Raw genomic sequence first — 22,321 nt, 5'->3', positions numbered from 1 at the left:
TGGAGGGGTCTGAACTAGGGCAGCATTTGTGCAGGGGAAACTGAGCCTGTGACACCCCCCACATGTGAATGGGCTTCAGCAAGACGGGCACGCACCCTGCACAGACCACATGGCACCAAGTTTGGAGAAATCAGTTTATGGGGGCAATGTGGTGCTGAGGGGTCCCCACACCCCCTATTTCCCATGAGTAGTGAGTCCTGGGCTGGAGGTCTCAGCTCCCCTCGCCTGCATTGTCGCTGTCCCCTTCCTCCTCCAGGCTGGGCTGAACGGTGAGCCCTGATGGCCAGGCCAGCCCCTGCTCACGGGCGAGGCGCTGCCAGCGGGCATCGTCACTTGGATGGGTGAGGTAGCGCTGCCCCACACGGGTCTCCAGCTCCCGCAGGGCCAGCCAGGTCTGGAAATCCTGGGGGGGATGGAGACAGCTCATCAACAGGTGCTGGGGGGAGTCCAGGCTCCTCCTATCAGGGATGCACCATGTGCTGAGGAAGGGATCTACAGGGGATGGGGAGAGCTAGGGAGGGGGTTGAGTTAGCCATTTACTGTTGGGAGCGGGGACTGGAGACTGGGGTGAAGCTGGGCAGGGGAGAGCAGGGTGTTGACTTCTGGGGTGGAGGGAGGTTATGTGGAGCTAGACAGTGCAAGGGGATGGAAGGGGTGTGGATTGTGGGACAGAAGGTATCTGCAGGCAGGGATGTGGGTGGGGTGGATAGGGATTGAGGGGTGGAGGGAAGGTACCTGCAGCCAGGGGTGGTTCAGTGCCTTGTTCACACTCAGTCGCTTCCTCAGCTTCACCTGCAGCAGCTGGTGGATGAGGCTGACAGCTGGGAGGGAAGGAGGGGGTTACATAGGCCAAGACCTCTCCCCAACTCCTCCCCCCCCAGGGAGCACAGCCATTGGCTGCCAGGGCCTGCAACACCCAAATTTCCTGGTGGTGCCCAAGGGCTGCCACAGGTACATACAGGCCATGTTCTGGAGGTGCAGGGGCAGTGTGCTGCGAGTGGCATGTCGCAGGGGAGTGGGGGGTCTCGCCCTCGAGGGAGATGCTGGCCCAGGTCTGCCGGGGGTACAAGAAGGCCAGTCTGGAGGTAGGGGGCAGTGTGATTGGGTGCAGGGTGGTGCGGGGGGGTCTCACATTCAAGGAAGATGTTGGCCCAGATCTGCCGGGAGTACATGATGGCTGCAGTGTGGAGGTGGGGCGTAGGGGTGTCTCACCCTCGAGGGAGATGCTGGCCCAGGTCTGCCGGGGATACATGAAGGCCGCATTCTGGATCTGATCGTTGACGTCCTCCTCCTCGTTGAAGGGGAAGGTCCCGCTCAGGCTGACATAGATGATGACGCCCACAGCCCACATGTCCAGGGCGCGGTTGTAGCCATGTTGCCGCAGCACTTCGGGGGCCAGGTACGCTGGGGTCCCCACCACTGAGCGCCGGAACGATGACTCCTCAATGATGCGGGCGAAGCCAAAGTCACAGAGCTTCACCTGAGGGGTAAGGGGTTAGCATGAGGGTGGGGAATATGGGGCATTTCCCTGCTGGGAAGGCCTGACTCTGGGGAAACCGGCTGGCTCGGGATAGGGGCCTGTCCCCTCTAGGCGACGCCATCTCTGGTCTGGCCCGAGGTTGGTAATACAGTCTTGGCTGAAAGGGGAAGGGAGAGTGGGTGCAAGAGCTAGGATGGGTGTTCAGGGAGAGGGGGGTGGAACAGGGCTTCAGGGAGGTGGGCTGGGAGGAGGTGCAGGGATTGTCCCACCTGGGGGTAAGGCTCATCCGAGGCCAGCAGCACGTTCTCTGGCTTGAGGTCACAGTGCACGATGTTCCGGGTGTGCAGGTGGCGCAGGGCAGACAGGATCTGCAAGCACAGAGGAGCATTACTGGAGGGGGTGGTTACCTGCCGTGTGTGGGGGGGGGAGTACCTGATGGGCTCACGCACAGACTGGATGTGGCATGGGGGCTGTTACCCGCTCACATGCGCTGGTGAGTGCTGTGTGAACCGTGACCCAGGCATTGGGGAGCAGTGATGGGATTGTGTGTGTACGTGCACAGTGATGGTGAGGAGTGTGCAATGATGTGCAGTACTGACGTGCACAAGTATACCACCATGCTGAGTGGTGTGAGTGGTGAGCCTGGGAGCGGTATGCAATGGTGACAGGACCACAGCAATGGGCACGATGGGAATGAGCAGCGATGGGGAGCAGTGCATGAGAGTGACTAGCGTGGCACAGGGAGCAGCATGTGGGGGGATGGGAGTGGCGTGCTGTGGGGGAGCAGTATGTGGGTGTGTATATTTTCACAAGGACTCTGGGTAGTATGCAAGCTGTGATCATGGATGGTGCAGCATCATTAACATGCCCGCGGGGGACACCTGTGGGGAGCCCCAGGCAGGACGGTTTCCTTGGTCCTCCTCGCTCTGCAATGAGGCCACTCCGGGGGGTTGGGGCGGGGACAGCAAGCTGGGACACCCACCTGGGCAGTGAGGAACTTGGCAAGGGGTTCGGGCAGCCGCCCAGTCTCGCTGGACAGGATCATTTCCAGCATGTCGCCACGCAGGCGCTCCATCACCACAAAGAGCCGGGCGGGGCCTTCGAACATGCACTCCAGGTGCACCACGCAGGGGGAGTGCAGGCTCTGGCAGGGAGAAGATGGAACTGCCTGAACTGGGATCCTCCCTAGCCTTGGAGCCCTCCCCTGTCCCCAGGACACACACACACAGCCCAAGAACCCTCCCCACCACTCAGACCTGCCTCTAACCCTGCAGGCCCTTCTCCGCTAGCTGGTGCTGGACTGCCTTGGAGCTCCCTCCAGGGGACAGGGCCCCAACAAAGCCCCCAGTGCATTGGGGGAGGGAGTGCTGCCTGTCCAGCTATTGTCCCCTTTCCCCTACTGGGGCTGATGGGCAGAGGCAGCCAAACATGTCCAGGGAGGAGATCTCTGGGCCCATCAGTGGTGGCCCCTCCCAGAGGGGGTCCCCATGTTCTGTACACCCAAGGGTCCCCTTTTCCACACATCCCCTCCCTTCCCACCAGGGTCTTTGTGTTTTTCACCCCCAGTGGCTCACCTGCAGGATGGAGACCTCATTGCGGAACTGATTTTCCTGCCGGGGAGGGAAGCGCAGCTTGTCGATGACTTTCACGGCCACGTCCCGGCCAGATATCCTGTGCTTTCCTGGGGGGCAGGGCAGGGGTATCAGGGCTGGGGGGCAGAGGGGGAGGCAGAGCTGGGACAGGAGGGGTGTGGGGCAAGGCTGGGGGGAGATGTGCACTAGCACACCATGGGTGAGCAGTGGGCAAACCATGCTCCTGGAAGCATGACAGTGATGGGATGGGCATGGCTATGGCACTTGGGGAGCTGTAGTGAACACGTTTGCCCCTGAGGGGCACACATGCAAGCTGAGATCCCACACTGCCCAAGGAGGAGGTAGAGGGATCAGCACAGAGGGAGGGGAATTATTGGGGAGGTAGGAGGATCGGCACAGAGGGAGGGGAATTATTGGGGAACACAGGAGGGGGGAGCCAGGATGGGAGCTGGGGCGGGGGAGGGCACCTACCGCCGTACACCACCCCGAACTGCCCAGCGCCCAGCACCTCGTCAGGGAAGATCTGATAGGAACGGCTGATGTCCTGGGATGAGGGACAAGGACAGGGTTGGGGGGATTGAAGCATGGTACACTGACAAGCCAGGCCTAATGCTCCTGCTACTGCCACCCCTGCCACCATCCCCTATGCCTGGCTTCCTCACCCCACCACCAGCCCCCATGTTTGCTCATCCCCTTCCCTGTGCCAGACCAAGCACCCCACCACACCTAGGGTTCCCCAGTGCCACCCTCTCCAACTCACCGTGTCATCTGGGGACTCATAGTCAGAATCTGCAGAGACAAGACAATGGAGACATGAGAAGAACCTGGCCTGACTGGGACATCCAGACCCACTACCCTGTTCTCCTGGGAGCAGGAGCCAGCCACCTCTCAGATGGCCACTTGGGATGTTTATACAGGGATCCTTGACCTGGTACTGAGATGCAACTGTCTCTGGGATATGGCACAGGGGCTGTTGATACAGGGATTTCTTGCCCAGCACTTAGATGCAGCTGGCACTGGGGTGTAGCCCAGGGGCTGTTAACACAGGGATTCCTTGCTCAACACTGAGGTCTGGCTGGCTCTGCAGTGCAGCATGGGGGCTGTTGAATTAGGGATGATCCCTCACCCAGCTCTGAGATGCAGCTAGCTCTGGGGTGGGGCTCATGGCTGCCTGTAGAGGGATCCCTATGGTACTCACTGGGCTCCTGGACAGAGCCATCAGGCTCAGGGTTCACGGGCCATAGAGCCTGGCGGATGGCCCTGGCCCAGGCCTTTCCAGCCTCCGCCCTTGCCCAGACCTGCCCTGGCTCCCGCTCACTGCTGTGCTCGCCCACGTAGTACACTAGGGCCTCCGTCACCAGCTCAAAGCAGGGGGGGCTCCCGCTGGATGCCAGGGGTGTCAGCCCCTTCCAGGGGCGGATCTGGAGGATCTCAGACAGCGGCAGCTCCTGCAGGAAGAGTAAGACCATTGGACAGTGGCTGGGCTCCTCTGGGGTGAGGAATCAGGAAGGGGGGTCCTGCGGGGGGGAGTGCAGGCTGCTTTGGACTGGGGCTCTGGGGAAGCAGGGTGTTGTAGGGAATGGGACCCCTCACCTTGTAGAACTTGCCTCCGCTCTCACAGTGGAAGAAGCTCAGGCTCTTGCTGTCTAGCACCCAGTAATGGCGTTTCCTCTGGGGGGCAGAGAGATATTATTCTGGGGGCATGTGCCCATCCCAAGGCCCTCTGGCCCAAACCTCTGCTGCCCCCCCCCCCCCGACCCAATATTGCCCTGAAATGAGACTGGCCAATAATCCCCCTCTCCTCCTCTCAGTCCCCACATAACCAGTCCTGGCCAGCCACAAGCCCCACTCCCTGACACCCTCCCACCCCGTGCCTCATCCTGTTACTCCACCCCACCCTGCCTACCTGTGGCTCCACCTCCTGATCTGTCTGTGGCCCCACCCTCTGCCCATCCATGATCCCTGCCTCCCATTCTCCTGTGACTCCATCCCGACCTCCCATTCTCCTGAGGCTCCACCCCGACCTCAAATCTTCTGTGGCTCCACCCCGACCCTCCTGTAACCCCCCCCTCTCTCCCCAGCCAGGGCACTCACCATGGGGTCCCTGCTAGTGAAGTGCACCATCCATCCCTCCAGCAGGACGGCGCTGCGCCGCCTCTTGGTGTGCCGGCAGGACTGCACCACCCGCATCAAGGGGATGTAGCTGCTGAAACAGGGGCTGGCGCCAGGAGAGACAGGGACTCAGATACTCAACTCCTCAGCCCCCAAAGGTACAGCCTTCCACCACCCACCAGGCTCCCTGGGGTCAGGACTCCTGGGTTCTATGCCCATCTCTGGGAGGGGAGTGAGGTCTAGTGGTTAGAGCAGGGATTGGGAACCAGGATTCCTGAGTTCGCTGATCCCATAGGTGATACCCTTCCCATTCTGTACTATGGAGCAGCAGGCCCAGGGGAACCATGCAGCCTCCCTCACACCCCGCATACCCATCCTTGGGGGGTCCCTACCTGAGGCTGGTGTGCAGCTCTGCCTCTAGAGTCCCAGGGTTGGGCTCTGTCTCCTCTGTGTCCTCTGCCAGCCCGTGCCCACTGGTGCCCTCCCCATCCGCCTCCCCTTCCACTGGCTCTGGCTTGCTAGACGGGCACTCTGGGCTCTCGCCATCTGTGTAGGTGAAGGGGGAGAGTGTGATACCCTGCTTTCTGTGAGGCCAGCAGGGAAAACACAAGGGGGAATAGGGACTAGAGCGGGGCCACTGGGCACCAGGATTCCTGGGTTTTATGCCTGGCTCTGGGAGCAGAGTGGTGGCTAATGGTTAGAGCAGACGGGCTGGAAGCCGGGGTATGACAAAGAAGGGCTCAGGCCCCCCCTTGTCCCCTGACTAGAATTGGAAATTGAGCCTGGCTGTCCTGCCAGAGGGGTGACCAGGCCAAATCTGAGGGTGTGGGGACCCTGTACCCCTCCTTGGCCCTCCCTACCTCTGCAGTCCTGGCACGCATGGGCACTGGGCACCCCCAGCCCCCAGGAGGGTGGGAAGATTGAGTCTGGGCTTTTTGTGCTGCCTGCAGAAGAGGAGACGCAGAAAGAGGATGGGGTCTGGGGCTCCCAGAACTGCCTGGGCTCTGGTGGGGACAGTGCTCTTCAGCCTGACACCTCTCTGGGTGAGAGCTCAGGGCTGGGAGCAGAGCGGGGTGTGGGGGCGATCATGAGGCTGGGTGCAGAGGCAGTATAATAAAATAAGGGCTGGTTTGAGGGACTGGCAGGGGGTGAGTGCAGGCTGGGTGGGGTGCGGAGGGTGTGGGGCTGGGGACAGGAGAGAGTGGGGGAAGAGACTAAGCTGGGGGCGAGACAGGGCAGGGAGTGCTCTGGACCCTCTCCTTAGGAAAGTGCTGTTTGTGCCCTAGGGGGGAATCAGGACTCCTGAGTTCTATCCCTAGCACAGGGAGGGTAACGAGGGGTGGAGCTTCTGGCCCAGCCAAGCTTAGAGCAGTGGAGCCTTAATGCTGACCAGACAGGGTCACTGGGCTGTGCCCAATGCATTGTGGGATAGCAGTGCGGGGCACTCCGGGAGGGGTCAGGCTTCCCCAGTGAGCAAGCTGAGCAGGGGGCAGAGCTGGGGCCGTGAATGGGGTAGTGCTGGGTATGTCCCCCCCCCACGCCCCTGTGGCCCCGTCCTTACCTGCTGTGCCAGGGGCCAGGCCCTCCCCCACACACTCATCCGGCACGAACTGCTCGCAGCGCTTGTGGCAGTTGAATTTACAGTCTGTGCGGGGAGAGGAGAGAGGCGGCAGGGTGGGGCAGTGGGCCAGCCGGGATCCAGCTTTCCTTTTCCTGCTGGGGTCCCTGGAGCAGTGTGGCTGGGTGCTACCTCCCACTGCGACAAAAGGGGGGTAGTTTCCCCCCTCAGAGCAATTGGCTCAGGCTCTTTGCAGACTCAGGCAGTGTTGCTTCATTGGTTACAGCAAGGGAAGCTCCTCCCTTTTATCTCTGTCCCCTGAATCCTCCCCACTTCTCCCTTTGTACCCATGATGTGGGTTCCCCTGGCATGTTTGACTGTTTCTGCTGGTTCCCTGTCAGCCCCAGAAGGGTGGGGAGAGGCCACGGAGACCGTGACTCCCAGCTCTCTGTACAGGGTTCTCTTGATAAGTGGTTGTGAACGCAGCCTCCCTGGGCCAGCAGACAGCACTCAAAGGAGGCACCTCGCTGGGGTGGTTGCTGGGACATGCCATCAGAAGGAGCTTCCAGTGCTGAATGGGGAAGCTATGGGGGCAGAGCTTGAAGCTGGGTTGCCAAGTTCTGTACCCCTACACCCCAGTGGGGCCACAGTGACCCCGAAGTCAATCCCAGCAGCGTCCCAGTCTAAGGTCAGGCCCCTCACCCCAATCCTGGCAGGGTCCCAGGCCGGGGTCAGCCCTGTACCCCAATCCTCTGCGTGGTCCCAGCTGGTGATACCTTTGCACTGCAGCCCCTGGCGGAAGAGCCCCTTGAGCAGGCGCTTGCAGTGCTGGCACACAGTGGGCCGGGTGTACGAGTGGACCTGGAAGGTGTGTGGCACCTTGACCCTGTTCAGATCCATCCAGTCCTTCCAGAGCGGGCGGCCAATCAGTGCAGGGCCCTGCGTCTGCTGGCCCCATTTCCAGTGACTGATCTGCAGGGGAACCAGAGTCCATGTTAGAGTGTGGTGAGTGTTCCCACCCTCCCCCCAACTCCGCACTGTCCCTGTCCCTCACTGCACCCCACTTTCCAGGGGCCCAGCCAAGTTGCCAGCCACCCCCAATTCTGATTTATCCTGAGTCTCTGCCTGCCCTTCCCCATCCCATCCAGCCATCACTGCAGGGGGTTAGCAGCCAGGATTCCTGGGTTCTATCCAGCTCTGGGAGAGAAGTTGGGTGTAGTGGCTAGAGCAGACGTCATATTCCTTTGCAGAGTGTATCCATTGCCTCTGAAGTCCTTGACCTTCCCAACACCCAAGAGCCATCCCCCTCTGGAATCCTTCCCCTGGCTATGTTAGTTCCGGCTCCTACCTCCTCCAGGCTGCCCCCCACGTTCTGGCCAAGGCCAGGGGTCCTGGGGCTGGTGGTAGCACCCAGTGAGCGACTGGCCAGCTGGTTCCTCCTCACACCACGGCAGTTGTTGGGGATCTTGAAGGCACAGCGCTTGTGATAGTTCAGCCCGCAGCCTGGGGGGAGGGAAGAGTGAGGACTGGGCTCCCTGCCAGGCCTGGGGGGGAGATGGGCCCCCGGGCCATGGGTCTGGGAGCCCCAGAGGGGCTCCAGGAGATTGGGCAAGCCTGGAAGGAGGGGACAACTGGTGCGCAAAGGGCTGAGGAGTTCAGCCAGGCCTGGGGAGAGGTGTGCCAAAAGGACCCAGGAGATCTGGAGGGAGCATCATCTGCCCAGTGGGACCCAGGGGATCAGGCCAGGTGCAGAGAGGGGTTATGGGCACCAGAAGGACCCACAAAGGGGGAGAGGATTAGGGTCAGGCGGAGGGACCCAGGAGACTGGGTCAGTCCCAGGGGTGGGAGGGAAGGGGTGGACACAGATTGCTCCATACCTTGACACTTTAACCCTTGGCGCACCAGCCCCCAGAGCATCTCCCCGCAGTAGTCGCAGAAGGCTGGGGCCTTGTAGGAGTGAACAAGCAGCACATGGGGCCGGATAGTGAAATCCAAGGAAACTGAGGCTGGGGGGAGAGAGAAGAGTGAGGAAGGGGTGGGTTTGGTAGGGGAATGGGAGTCCAAGGCCTGCCCTTCTGTGGGGAACTGGCTCTGATCTGCCCCTACGGCATGGGGTCTGGCTGGGTGGGATGGGGGAATGGGACAAGGGGCCTTTCCCCTCTAGGGGGCGCCAGTTCTGATCTGCCCCAGGGTGGGAAACTGGCTGGCTCAGATGGGGCAGGGAGAGGAAGCTGAGGCCTTTCCCCTCCAGGCCCTATTCGGTATCCACAGGCTCTGGTGCCCCAGGACTGTCTCACCCGACAGCACGATCTCAATCAGGTCCCCAGCGCGCATGACACTGTCTGGCCCCAGGTGCTCCAGCACATTCTCTGATGCGTCGTCATGCCGGAACAGCATGATCTTCTCTGACACCCCCAGGAAGCCGTATTCAGGGAACTAGGAGAGAGATGGCATTAGAACCCAGGCCTCCTGGCTAGGGTTACCATATTTTAATTTTAAAGAAGGAGGACACTCCACGGGGATCCGGCCCCGCCCCAACTCCGCCCCTTCCCCAAAGTCCCCACCTCAACTCTGCCCCCTCCCATGAACGCTCCTCCCCCTGCTCCTCCCCCTCCCCTGCTTCCCTCAAATCAAATGTTCGCGGGAAACCTGAAACAGGGAGGCAGCAGATAAGTTGGGGTTGGGGCGGCCCAGTCCAGCCGAGCGGCTCCCTCTGGTTGCCGGCCGTCCCAGACCAAGAGGCTCTGGCCCCAGCGTCTCCCGCGCAGCTTGGCTTGGGCCCTGGGGCACCAGCCCCTAGCCGAGCACCCCCCAGCCCCCTGCCGAGCACCGCTGGCCCCCAGCCTGGCTCCCGGTCCCCCGCTGCCGGCCCCGCCTGAGCACCGCCGGCTCCGCACCGCCGGCTCCAGCCTCGCACCGCCAGCCCCGGCCCCCAGCCAAGCACCGCCGGGCCCTCCCTCCCTATTTTCCCGGACATGTCCGGCTTTTTGGGATTTCCTCCTGGACGGGGATTTGAGGCCCAAAAAGCCGGACATGTCCGGGAAAATCCAGACGTATGGTAACCCTACTCCTGGCCTGCCCAGGCCTGCACTAACCATTAGATCCCACTCCTCTCCCTGAGCCAGGCATAGAACTCAGGAGTCATGGTCTCTTTCTGGGGAATTATGGGGGAGCCAGACAGTAACCTTGCCCCCCCCATGAGAGCCTGGCCTGCTCTTAGCTGGTAAAGGTTGGCCTGTGATCTCACATTAGCACCTCCCCCGGGGGAAGATGGGACCGGAACAGGCCTGGTTATTATAGCCATGAAGTCTTCTCTCTAGCTCCAGGTTTTGTTGCTCCCAGGCTGTGGGCTCCAGCTCTTCCCAGCACCATTCCCTGGCTGAGCAATCCCCCACCCGCACAACTTCCACAGAGCCCCCAGCCTGCCAGGGCTTGAGATGCACTGGGAGAGGGAGGGGAGCACAGATAGAGTCCCACCACTAACACCAGCCTCCTGGATTCCTGTATCACTTCTCGAATGCTCGCATTGATACAGAAATGCTGCGTGTTCTCATTGTAACTGCACTGAGCTAAAATGCAGCTGCTTCTGGGGTGGGGCATGGAGGTTGTTTATATAGGGGTCCTTTACCCAGCACCAAGATGCAGCCCCTTCTGGGGCGGGGTGCAGGAGCTGTTTATACAGGGATCCCTCGCCTGGCACTGAGATGCAGCCACCTCTGGAATGGGGCATGGTGGTTTTGTATACAAGGCTTTTGCGCCTGGTGCTGAGAGGCAGCTGCTTCTGGGCTGGGCTGCATGGGGTGTTTATACAGGGATCCCTTGCCTGGCGCTGACATGCAGCTGCCTCTGGGGTGCAGCACGGGGACTGTTTGTACAGGGCTAGTTGTATGAGACTCCCCGCTCCCTGCAGCCAGTCGAGCCCCCCCTGCAATGCCACGAGTGAGCACGGAGCGGAAACAAGCTGCTCTGCTGGTTAGGGTGGTTTCCTCTCTCACTTGCTCGGTGCAGGGCGACTGGGCAGCCGGGGAGGGGGCAGGCCCTCAGAGCGCAGGTAGGAGGGACAGGGCCCCGCTGACCCCAGCCGCAGTGGAAAGATTGACTCAGCATGGCTGCTGCAGCACCCCCACCCACCCAAGTGCTCCCTGTGCTGTCCTGAGATGGAAACTGGCGGGGAGGGGGGCAGGGGGCAAAGGAAATGCAGGGGAGACAGGGAACCTTTGAATAGCCACCCTCCTGTGAATGAGAGAGCGCAGGTCCGCAGCAGGGGGGCAGGCTCAGGCTCAGACCCTCCCCCAATATTAAGGATGTCCCCGCTTTGGCCCTGGACCAGGGCTCTATATCCCCCCAGTCATCCTACACTTGGGTCACATCATCTTTCCCCCGACCTCGAATCCTGTCTGCAGGTCCCCTGGTAAGATCAGACCCCTGCCCCACACCATGCGCCCCCCCTTCTCCCTCAAGGGTGCTGTCCAAGGGCTCTGAGTGCCATGAGGTTCCCCAGGGAGCGAGCCACCTGCAGCCTGGCAGCCCAGCACCTCCCATCTGCTACCCTATCTGTGGGACACTGCAGTCTCCAGCCCCGTGTTTCCCCCAGGCTGTGCCTCATTTAATCTGTCTCAGGAGAACAGCAAATCAATCTCCAGGCATCAAGAGGGGAGGAGGAATAGTGGTTAAAGGGAGGGAGGGCAGGATGCCTGGGGTCTATTCCTAGCTCAGGAAGGGGTGTGAAGTCTAGTGGTTAGAACAGGGGAGGTGCTGGAAGGTAGGACTCTTGGATTCTATTCCTAGCTGAGGCAGGGGAGTGAAGCCTAGTAGTTAGAGCATGGCTGGTGGGAGCCAGGACTCTCAGGTTCTGTCCCCGGTTCTGGGAGGGGAGTGGGGACTCACGGTTAGAGCAGCTGGGGCTGGAAGTCAGGACATTGCTGGGTTCCACAGCTGCTCCCCTACATTCCAAGCACTAATCAGACATTGAGCAAACTCCCCTGCTGTCTCCATGACCCAGCATGGGCATCTGGGCACAATCTCTGTGATTCCTTCTGGGGGCCCCTTCCCATCCCCACACCCTGGATCCTAGCCTTTTCACCTGCGCTCCCCTTCTCGACACCCCTCCAGCTTAGCCCCATTACCTTCCTCTCCACCAGCTCCACTGCCAGGTGCCGCAGGTGCCCGTAACCCAGTTCCTCTGGGGGAAGCATGTATGACTCTCGGGACAGCCCAATCTGCAGGCGCACAGATACTGTGCCCAGGGGCTGGCACTCCAGAGCCATGGACAGCACCGGGTGCCCGGGAAAGCTGGGTCTTGTGCTGGATCCGCAACCTCAGGGGACACCTCCTGAGGGTCTCACGTGGGGATGGGGCAGGGCAGGAGGCAGGAGAGAAAGGGGTCCCTTCTCGTTCCCCCCCACAGTCCCCACACTGTCTCCCTGCACCGCCTGCCCCACGGCTTCTCTGAGCTGCAGGAAATGCAGTGTTAACTCTCTGCTCCCCGAGGGACGGAGCTGTCTGCTGATAATGATGTGAGCGGTCTGCAGCCTGGTGGGTTAGTGCATGGGGGTGGGGAGCCAGGACTCCTGGGTTCTGTCTTCAGCTGTGGGAGGGGAGAGGGATCTAGTGGATTAGATGGGGCAGGGGGAACCAGGACTCCTGGTTCCTATTTGCATCTCTGCTAGTATTAATAACTGCATTTCTATGGTGTTCCCCGATCAAAGCAACACCCGCATGGTAATGACTTATCCCAAGTTTGGTTCCTGGTGAAGGGGGCTCACAGGGTGAGATGGGGGTGCTGGACATGGTGGGTCACCAATCAGTTGTCATCTAACTCAGTGGTTCTCAACCAGGGGTATACATACTCCTGGGGGTACGCTGAGGTCTTCCAGGGGGTACATCAATTCGTCTAGATCTTTGCCTAGTTTTGCAACAACCTACCTAAAAAGCACTAGCGAAGTCAGTGCAAACTCAAATTTCATGCAGACAATGACTTGTTTATACTGCACTATATACTATCCACTGAAATGTAAGTACAATATTTATATTCCAATGGATTTATTTTATAATGTGGTAAAACTGTGAAAGTCAGCAATTTCTCAGTAACAGTGTGCTGTGACACTTCTGTATTTTTATGTCTGTTTTTATAAGCAAGCAGTTTTTAAGTGAGGTGAAATTTGGGAGTACGCAAAACAAATCAGATTCCTGAAAGGGGTACAGTCGTCTGGAAAGGTTGAGAGCCACTGATCTAACTCAGCCCCAATGACTTTAATTCATTGCATTAATGTAGGGTCCCTGTCTGATCCCCTTGACTCCTGGGGTCAGTCGAGAGTCACCCATTGACTGCAGTGGGTAGGGGCCGATTCTGATCTCAGATCCACTGGGTGAAACCGGAGTCACCCCCTCCCCAAGTGGCGTCGGAACCAGCTCCTTGTCTCCACACCCTCAGCTGGATCTGTCAGGAACGATGGGCCTGCACAGGCACAGGGGCAGTGGGGCAATGGGGATGGGCTGGAGCTGTCCTGCTCGGACCCAGGTTAGGTTCTCTGGGTGAACAGCATAGGCCAGAGCTCCCAGTACAGTCCAGATTCAGGAGGGAGGGGATAGGACCCTTCATCACAGTGGGGGGAAGGGAGAGCAGGGGAGAGGAAGTGAAAGCACCAGGGGCTGCTATTGCAGCAGGTCAGGGAGCTGCAATAGTGCTCCCCCTCCTGCTCTACACTCCTCCTGGCCCCCACCCCACTCCCACTCTGCAGACTCCCTGCCCTACCCCTCCACACAGACACCCACCCCATCCTGGGCCTCACAGCCCCCTCACCCCACCCTGGGCCCGACACAGAGTCCTCCCCAGACAGCTAGGCCCTATCCCTGCCTCCTCCGCCCTTTCACGGAGCCCCTGCCCCCCTCCACCTCCTACTCTGCACCCCCCCCAGACACTCCCCCATCCCCGACTCCTCCCTACACCCTTAGGCCTCACCTTGCCCTGCCCCCCTGACCATGCTCTGCCCCCCAGCTCCTTCCTGGGGCCCAACCCAGGCTCTCTCCATACTGTTGGCCAAATAGGGCCCGTTTCCCCCCGGAGCTTACCTAATTACACCAAGGAGGCACGGAGAGACAAGAAGACGGGTACCAGGTCCTTTATTTGTCAGTCAGCTGAGAGGGTGCTCCTCGACTCATGCCAGAAGAGACACACCTTACATGGCCGAACAGGCCCTTTTTATAACCAGTAACAAACAACTCAGTTCTCATCCTTTTTACGTCATTATGCTGACCTATAGATAACAGGTTACACAGAATACATATATTATTTTGGGGAAGGGGATACAAGAGACATCTGTTGCGGATACATTTGTCATTTTGAAGGGAGAACAAGGTACATCCCTTGACCCTTTGCACTAAATACCTTGGGGATATATGGGAAAACGGCTACAAACTAACTATTTCTCTCTGTTCCCTCCTTATCTCTATTATTTCTGCTAATATGAGTGAAACTACAGCCATCTGCCAGAAACGCTGACCAATACATTTCTGCTTCAGCCTACTTCAGAGCATGTAAGCAGTTAACATAGAAGTAGGTGAGAGTTCCCAAGATGGAGTCACTGTGGTTCACAGATAGGCCCAGAGCAAAAGAGCTTCATCGGCACTTTTGGCCTTCCACTCTCCCGAGTTACCTGGTAGCTATGCCTAGTGGATCCCAACAATACTGCTAAGCCCCACCCTGGTCCTACAGAACCCCCCTCCTAGGCCCCTGCCCTGTCCCCTCCCCTCACTGTGGTGTTTAGGAGTCACCACAGTGACAGCATTACAAAGTGGGGGGGGGGGGGGCTCTGATCTAGAACCTCCAGGCCCCCAGGGTTCTGGGGCCACCAGGAAATCAGTCTGGGACGTGGGCTTGGCTGGGGACACGACAGAAGGAGGGAGGGGCATTTGGGGGTCGCTGAGGGAATTGTGTTGCAGGATCCCAGTCACGGGGAGCTGGGGCACACATACACCATGGACTACCTGACTGTGCCTGTTGTGTCCGGCATCCAGATGGAGAAGCCTCCATACAAAGAGGAGATGCCCCCTGTCTCCCAGGCCTCCTTGCAAGCCACCTCGGCCTCCTCCCACCCCACGAAGATATTGAAAGGTAATAGGTTGCTCCCTGGACACCCCATCCCCCCACCCCTCTGCATACGCCCCCCACCCCAGCTTCCAACCCCCCACTGCCCAACACCTCTCCCCAATAAGAGCCAAAGGGAAGATGGGGCTCCTCCCGCTATAATGCTCTCCCCATCCTGCAACCCCCCCCCCAAACACCCCATACTCCCCCCCCCCAAGACCCAGTACCACTGCCTGAGGAGAGCCAGAGGGAACATGGAACCTTACCGCACCCCAAGTCCCCCACAGGCTGCTCCTGCCCCCTACACAGCCCCCCATACAACCCACAGCCCGCCCTGCCCTGCCTCCCATAACTATCATTTGTTCTGTTCCTTCCCTACCATGGCTGATCTGTGGCATCTGTGCCCAGGGAAGCAGGACCCCCGGCAGGGGCGGAAGTGGAGGGGCACCATGGTCCTCCTGCGCCTGGCGTGGGAGAGGACCTTGCCCCGGCTGCTGACCCTGCGGGCCATCATCCACAAGCTCACTCATCTGCTGGCCTTCGAACTCTTCATCCTCACTGTGGTTTTCATCCACACGGCAGTGCTGGTGGTGCAGACCTTCGCCGCGGTGCAGGTCCGTGGAGGTGAGGCTGCCCCCGCCCTGGCCTGGCCATGGGAGTCATCCCATTCTCCTCCCCGCCATCCCAGCCATGGGGATCACCCCCCCACACACCCTGGTCTGGCCATGTGGATCATCCCATTACCCCTCCCCCCGTCCCAGCCCCGGGGATCACCCCCTGGCCTTGGGTTGGCCATGGGAATCATCCCATTACCCCTCCCCACCATCCATGGGGATAGCCCCATTGCTCCCCCATCTCAGCTATCGGGATTGACCCCTTCCATCCTGCCCCAGATCCACTGTCTTCCACCAAGCCTGGGGTTGCCCCATTGCCCCACACTCACCCTAGGACACCCTATCACCCAGTCATAGGGTTGGCCTATTGCTCTCTGCCCAGTTCCCTCTCACCCAGACAGTGGTCTTCCCAGTGCCCCCTGCTAACCTAAGAGATGCTGCCACCCCCCATTGAGGTCACCCCATTTCCCCTTCCAAGCAGGTGTGTCCATCTCACCTCAGGGACTAGCTCATGGTTATGCTGGGTATTATGGTAGTGCCTGCTAACCTGGGTGAGAGGAGCTCAGAGTCTGAATAGACATGGGGAAACTGAGGCACCAAGTGGGAGCACGTTGCCCCAGGTCACACAGGAGATCAGTAGCAGAGCTGGGAATAGAACCCAGGACTTGTGGCTCCCAGCACCCCTGCTCTAACCACTAGGAACCCCTCTACCCAGAGAGGAAACCCAGGAGTTCTGGCTCCCGTTCCCACTAGGCCATGCTGTCTGCATTCAGGAAGGGGCTGAGTCCAGCGTGTGGGTGCCCGTTGTCACACAGGGTGTGTTCTCTAGGCCGGGCGTGGATAGTGAGGGCAGAATTGCCTAGTGGGTACGTGACCTCACGCCAGCCCCCTCACCCCCTCAGAGTGGTTCTTCTCTGTCATGGACGCTGTCTTCCTGTGTGTGTACGTGCTGGAGGCACTGCTGAAACTCATCGCCCTGGACCTCGACTACTTCCGCAATCCCTGGAATGACATTGGTGGGTTACCATGGGAGGGGGCCAGGGAACCCTGACTCAGAGGTGGGGCAGAGAGATTCCCAGTGGCTGGGGTCCACGGGGGGGCTGAGACGAGCCACCTGGGGGTGGCCTGGGGGTCAGGGCAGCGGGGCAAGGGAGCAGGCGAGTGCCTTGGACGGGGTGATGTGCGTGTGCAGGGGAAGTGGGTGTTGGGGAGCTGTAGTAGTGCCTCCTCTCCTCGAGGCTGTTCCCCCTTTCTCACAGATTTTTTCGTCATGATCATGATGGTGCTGGACTTTGTGCTGCCGCTCCTCATCTCCCCGGGCCACAACACCCACGAGAACGCTGTCAGCCTCTTCCGCGTGCTCCGCGTCTTCAAGGGTGTCCGGGCTGTGCGGGTCTTTAGGCTGCTGCTCACACTGCGGTCAGTGCCTGGCGGGCATGAGGGGTAGAGGGAGTGAAGCGCTGGGCAATGGAGCTGGGGCCCTGGGTGCTGTAGCTTTGCTATGACCCCTGCCTTCTCCCTGCCCCCCAGGGGCCCTCCCCTGGTGTGACACCTGGATGCCCCCTTGCTTTTTCCCTGCCCCTCTGGGTGGCCTTCCCTGCTGTGCCTCCCTGGGTGCCCCTTTGCTCCCTACCCCCTGGGTGCTCTGCCACCTGGGTTCCCCCCTTGCTTTCTCCCTGTCCCCCAGGTGCTGTCCCCCTGCCCTGTGCTACCACGCCCCTGCTGACCCCAGTGCCATCCCTCTGTCCCCCTTGGTAACCTCACCCTCCCCTCCCCACGTGCCCTGGGACAACCCCCATGAGTGGGTTCTTTTCTGGCCAGTGCCCCATCCACAGCAGATCCCATGGGTCTCCTGCAGCCCTGAGGCTCCCCACAAACCCCCTATTTCTGCCCCCAGGGTGCTGGAGAACCTGCAGGAGCTGACAAGCACCTTCGCGCTGTCTGGCCCGTCCATCGGGGCCATCCTGCTGCTGATGTTCACCTGCCTCTGTATCCTGCCATGGGGCGGGAGGAGGGGGCTCTGTCCTTCCCCACAGTGAGATGAATGGGGGGTGCTATGGAAGGCGAGGGGGTGCAGCGGGGCTCTCTCCCCTGTGGGGTCAGGGTGCAGCAAGGGCTCTCTTCCTGGGGGTACCTGATGCTTGCCAGGGCTGGGAGGCACCTCACCACCACCTGCCTTTAGCATGAAGCAGCCTTGTCTGTGCCTACTATAGATCGGCTGCCTAAACCCACCAGCCTCTGGCAGCACCAGCCCGGCCTTCCAGGCCCCCGCAAGACCTGCTCTCTCTGTTCAGGTCATGACAGGCACACCCCAGCCCCGAGTGCTCGGAGCATGTCCTGCAGGATCCAGCCCTTTAGCCGCTGGACACTCCCAGACTCCCCAGGCTTACTGCTCCCAAAGGGGCTGTACAAAGCAGCTGGTAAGTCAGCTCAGGCCCACCCCTTTGCCTGGCACCACGGCACCTGCATTTATAGGGAAAACAATAAGTGTATTGTCCGGGAACTGAGACTCCAGTGACATATTGGAAGCAAAGACACAAAACAAAATTGTTGCCCACTTTCTAACACCTCAGCTTAACTCTCTGGGCACCCTCCTGTTGAAAGAACCTGATCTCACCTAAAGGTCACTCCAGTATGTTCCACCAAGCCTGGCTGAGATCCCACATTCATGAAGCAAACCTGCTGTCCCTTCCCTTCCTAGGTGAGGGATTCCTGCCTGTTTTCTCTGCCCCCCAAATATAGTCAAGCAAACCTTTGAAGTGCATCTCAAGGTAAGGTCTCCCCCCCACTTTCTCTTCCTGTTAGTTTCTTTCTGAAGTTCTTGCACGCCTTCATTTGCAGTCAGACTGGTGCTAGGCGACCCCTTGTGAAGGAGCCAGTACACAGTACACATGCAGACAGATCCATGGCTAACTGGCCCTCGTCTGACAGGAAACCTGTTTTTCTACCCTTGCTGGTGGCCCCAGCCACAGCTGTCAGACCATATTGTCAGTGCAGGTACAGAACTCCTTACACAGCATCCGCCTCACGTGCCTTTCACGTGATGGTAGCGGAGTGACGCCGGCTTGTATCTGAGACCTCACATGATGTTCTTTGGTGAACTAGACCACACACGTCAGACTCAGCAGGTTCCTGTAACCCCTCTGCACCCCCCCTCCCCAGGTGGCATTGGGAGGTCCTTGGCTCACAGCACTGTTGCTCCTTATCCCCTCACCCCCCAGTCATGTTCTCGGTAGTGCTGCATGACCTGTTCCAGAACTCTGACCCCCATCGCTTCGGGGAGCTCTTCGACACCATCTTCACCCTCTTCCAGCTCTTCACGCTAGATGACTGGTCCTTCATCTACCTGGACAGTGTCCAAGGGGGTGAGACACCTTCCCCACCCCTGAACCATAGGACAGGACCCTGGTGTTCTATCCCCATGCTGGGAGGGAAGGGGGGTCTTAGTGCTTAGAGCAAGGGGGACAAGGGGCTGGGAGCCAGGACTTCTGGGTTCTAGCTCCAGTTCTGGGAGGGGAGTGAGATCTATTGGGTTATAGAGTGGTTGGGTATATATTGGGTTATGGCCAGGAACCAGGACTCCTGGATTCTTTTCCTGACACTGCTCCATGCCCAATAGAAGCTCACCCTTCCCTTTTCAGGTGCCTCATACATTATCTTCTTCCTGATGGCCTACATCCTCATTGAGTACTTCACCTTCCTTAAGTGAGTCCAGCCCCTTCAGCACACTGGTCCTCCCCTGACCCCAGCTCTCCCATCCCCTCCTCATCCTACTTCCATATCCCTATGCCCCTCCACACACCTCCTCCCTAATGGCGCTCAGCCCCTGGAGAGGGAAATAGGCCCATATCCCCCAGCTTGAGCCAGCCAGTTCCCACACCTGGGGACCTGATCAGAGCTGGTGTCCCTTAGAGGGGAAAGGACCCATGTCCCAGCCTTATCCCACGCCCCCTCTCTCTCTCTCTCTCTCTCAGCCTGGTCATCGCTGTCCTGGTGGACAATTTCCAGTTGACCCTGATCAAGCGCCAAGAGCTGCAGAAGCAGAAGGTGCCTCTCCCCACAGCCTAAGGAATGGGGGAAGTAGGCATGTGAGGGAGTTGTCTCAGCAGCCCAGCTATTCCAGCCTGGGAAGGGAGTGGGGTCTAGTGGGTTACAGCAGGGGTGTTTGGTTAGGAGCTAGGACTCCCAGCTCTGGTAGGGCAATGGTCTCTAGTGATTATAGGGGGCGGGGCAGGCTTCCTAGATTCTATCCCTGGCTCTGGGAGGAGAGTGGTATCTAGTGGTTAGAATCAGGAGGTGGTGGAGGTCAGGGCTCCTGGGTCCTCTTCCTGGTTCTCTCCCCAACTCCCTCCATGTCTGAGTTTCCCCCACTGAAACAAGGGGACAATGGGCTTTTCCCCCTGTTGGGTCCATGTTTAATGCTGGGCTTGTTCTTCTCCCCCCCCCCCCCCCCCTTGTGTTACAGAGTCTGCTGCAGCCCAAGGAGAGCAGCATAGAAGATATTGTATCAGGCAAGCCAGTCCAGGGTAAGCTCCCCTCCCTCTACCTCTGGCTGGTGGGGGACAGTTCAAAAGGGCAGTATGACCCCCACCCCCAAGGTTGTTTAGGGAGTGGGGGATACCGGGTTGGATGGGCCCATGGGTCTGACCCTTGGATACAGGCTAGACTCCCAAGTGCCTGCACTGTGGGGACCCCCCTCTAGGGGGCTCTCTGTCTCCATGACGTGTTCAGCCCCCAGACACTGTGGGGCAAGAGGGTTCCAGGCCATTGTTGAGATCCAGCAAATTCGTCTCACCCACACGCCACCCCCTGCTGTGGGTTGTTGGCAGTGGTGGGGTTCTCCTCCCTGGGGTGGGTGGAGGCTGGTGTCTCCCGCCTGGCTGGAGTCCCACAGAGGTCTCTCTCTGTCCCCCCACAGAGGGACACATGAAGCTGGAGGACGATGAATTCTTCCTGGCTCAGCTCAACAAGCACATGGACGGCAGCGAGAGGTAAGGGGCCCCCATAGCACAGCCTCTTCCCTCCATCCCATGTGGAAATAGCCAACATGGGGCACGTCAGAGTGGGGTAATGGGCCCTTCCAGCCCCTCTCTCCCATCGGATCCATGGACCCATCTGGCCTGGTATCTGCCCCCCCCACCCAATCAGATCCACAGGCCCATCTGGCCTGGTATCGCCCACCACAGATCAGTTCCAGGGGCACATGTACCCAGAGGGGCCCTGGCAGGAGGGGACTCTGGAGGTAGCACCCCTTAGGAGAGCAGGCTCTGACCCTGAGGAAGTCACTCTGCCCCATCCCAGCAGGGAGAAGCAGCTGCTCTTCACCTACCTGCAGCTGATGGCGTCAGTTGAGCACCTCCAGCAGCAGTTCCGCTCCCAGGCTGCCACCACCGACAAGATTGTCGACAGCTTCTTCGAGGTGGGGTACCGGCATCCAGTGCAGGGGAGGGCTGGATGGGCCCAGGGGTCTGAGCCAGGGCAGAGGATACCAGGCTGGATGGGCCCAGGGGTTTGAGGCAGGAGGGCGGATATCAGGCTGGATGGGCCCAGGGGTCTGAGCCAGGGCAGAGGATACCAGGCTGGATGGGCACAGGGGTTTGAGGCAGGAGGGCGGATATCAGGCTGGATAGGCCCAGGGTGTCTGAGCCAGGGCAGAGGATACCGGGCTGGATGGGCCCAGGGGTCTGACCCAGGACAGCAGGAGTGGGAATACTGGGTGGGATGGGCCCATGGGTCTGAGCCAGGAGGGGGGATACCACGTGGGATGGGCCCAGGGGTCTGATTCAGAGTAGCAGGGAAGGGGGCGGGATACTGGGTATGATGGACCCACCACTAGGGAGCCATCAGTAGCCATTGCGCTGCCAGATGTAGTAGTCCAGGGGCAGATCCTCCCCCTGGGGTAGGGCTCAGTTTGTGGGGGCCCCATGGTGCAGCAAGTCAAGGTTGGCTCCATGCCCGAGTGCACCATGCTGCCCCGTCCCCTCTGGGCAGGAATCAGAAAGGAGACCACAGTGGAGGACACTACTCTCTCCCCTCTGTTCCTTGCAGACAGCCGAGCAGGACTTTCCCCACCACTGAAAAGGCCGGGCTGTCCACACTGTGGGGAAAGAATGTGCCCGGAGGCCCAGGCACTGCAGCCATGAGGCTGGGACAGGCCCCAGATCCAGCCCTCGCCCAGACACTGCCACGGCTCTGTATTAAAAGGCTCCTGGCCACCAGGGATGCAGGGGAAATGATGTGTGAAGAGTGACAGTGAGGGGAAGGATGTCAGGCCACACCATGTCTTTTCCCTGCTTTGGGCCCCAGACTCCTGGGTTCTCCCCCCAGATCTGGGGGGAGGAGGAAAGCTAGTGCATTAGAGTAGGGGTGGGAGGCTGGGAGCCAGGACACCTGGGTTCTATGCCCAGCTCTGATGGTCTTCCAATGTACACTGGCTCCTGGCCCTCCCATGAACACAAGACACACAGAAGCTCAGCTAAAGGACCCTGCAACTCCTGGCCTTGGCAGCTGAGCCCTGTGGGGAAGCATTTACAAAGGCCAGCACTGCAGCCACTGCACCAGTGCCCAGGGATCCCTGCTGAGCTGGTCCTAGGGGCCTTGGGAATCTCAAGGACAAAGGCCAACTGATGTCCGTGTCTGGGAGCGATGCCAGACAGATTCAGATGGGGAATGAGGGGCAGAGGTTTAGCAGTGAGGGGGATTCTTCAGCAAGGCAGCTCTCCTGGGATAGGGGAATGCTCCACCCCTTGAGGACTTTACATCCAGGCTGCACAGCTCTAAAAGCCATGCTGTGGTCCCACCCCCAAATCTGGGCCAGGGGCAGGAAAGGCTGCAGGGGGTCAGGTTGGGGCTCAGAACGGGCCCCTCCAGAATCAGACA

General features: G+C 59.8%; 2 protein-coding genes across 2 annotated transcripts; one reads left to right on the top strand and one right to left on the bottom strand.

The window, feature by feature from the left end:
- Positions 1–145: 145 nt before the first annotated feature.
- On the bottom strand, positions 146–12,178 carry LOC117880420 (serine/threonine-protein kinase D3-like). The gene is made up of 18 exons (XM_034776579.1): positions 11,869–12,178; positions 9,040–9,178; positions 8,620–8,748; positions 8,091–8,245; positions 7,519–7,714; positions 6,746–6,829; positions 5,577–5,730; positions 5,167–5,290; positions 4,666–4,743; positions 4,271–4,520; positions 3,833–3,861; positions 3,544–3,616; positions 3,055–3,161; positions 2,463–2,624; positions 1,750–1,848; positions 1,213–1,480; positions 736–821; positions 146–403 (listed from the first exon to the last, which is right to left on the bottom strand). The coding sequence occupies exons 1-18, from the start codon at positions 12,007–12,009 to the stop codon at positions 212–214; spliced, it is 2,466 nt and encodes an 821-aa protein (XP_034632470.1). The 5' UTR covers positions 12,010–12,178; the 3' UTR covers positions 146–211.
- On the top strand, positions 10,740–22,273 carry CATSPER1 (cation channel sperm associated 1). Its single transcript, XM_034776581.1, has 13 exons — positions 10,740–10,793; positions 14,684–14,855; positions 15,237–15,452; positions 16,345–16,458; positions 16,702–16,861; positions 17,340–17,431; positions 18,664–18,807; positions 19,084–19,147; positions 19,417–19,489; positions 19,908–19,968; positions 20,361–20,433; positions 20,744–20,861; positions 21,491–22,273. Exons 2-13 carry the CDS (start codon positions 14,720–14,722, stop codon positions 21,518–21,520), a joined length of 1,281 nt encoding a protein of 426 aa, XP_034632472.1. The 5' UTR covers positions 10,740–10,793; positions 14,684–14,719; the 3' UTR covers positions 21,521–22,273.
- Positions 22,274–22,321: the final 48 nt, after the last annotated feature.

Source organism: Trachemys scripta, chromosome 7 (assembly GCF_013100865.1).
Source record: "Trachemys scripta elegans isolate TJP31775 chromosome 7, CAS_Tse_1.0, whole genome shotgun sequence".
NCBI classification, from domain to species: Eukaryota; Metazoa; Chordata; order Testudines; family Emydidae; genus Trachemys; species Trachemys scripta.
Note: the sequence above shows the minus strand (reverse complement) of the source record. Positions and strands in the feature narration are given on the sequence as shown.

Bases quoted from the DNA above. Each gene is read 5' to 3' on its own strand.
- LOC117880420 (XM_034776579.1), bottom strand. From the start codon at position 12,009: ATGGCTCTGGAGTGCCAGCCCCTGGGCACAGTATCTGTGCGCCTGCAG. The intron at 8,246-8,619 runs GTATGGAGCAAT...CCCTCCCCCCAG, and splicing joins CCAAGGGTTAAAGTGTCAAG to GCTGCGGGCTGAACTATCAC. The intron at 2,625-3,054 runs GTGAGCCACTGG...TCTCCCTGCCAG, and splicing joins ATGAGGTCTCCATCCTGCAG to AGCCTGCACTCCCCCTGCGT.
- CATSPER1 (XM_034776581.1), top strand. From the start codon at position 14,720: ATGGACTACCTGACTGTGCCTGTTGTGTCCGGCATCCAGATGGAGAAG. The intron at 16,459-16,701 runs GTGGGTTACCAT...CCTTTCTCACAG, and splicing joins CAATCCCTGGAATGACATTG to ATTTTTTCGTCATGATCATG. The intron at 17,432-18,663 runs GTATCCTGCCAT...CTCACCCCCCAG, and splicing joins GCTGATGTTCACCTGCCTCT to TCATGTTCTCGGTAGTGCTG.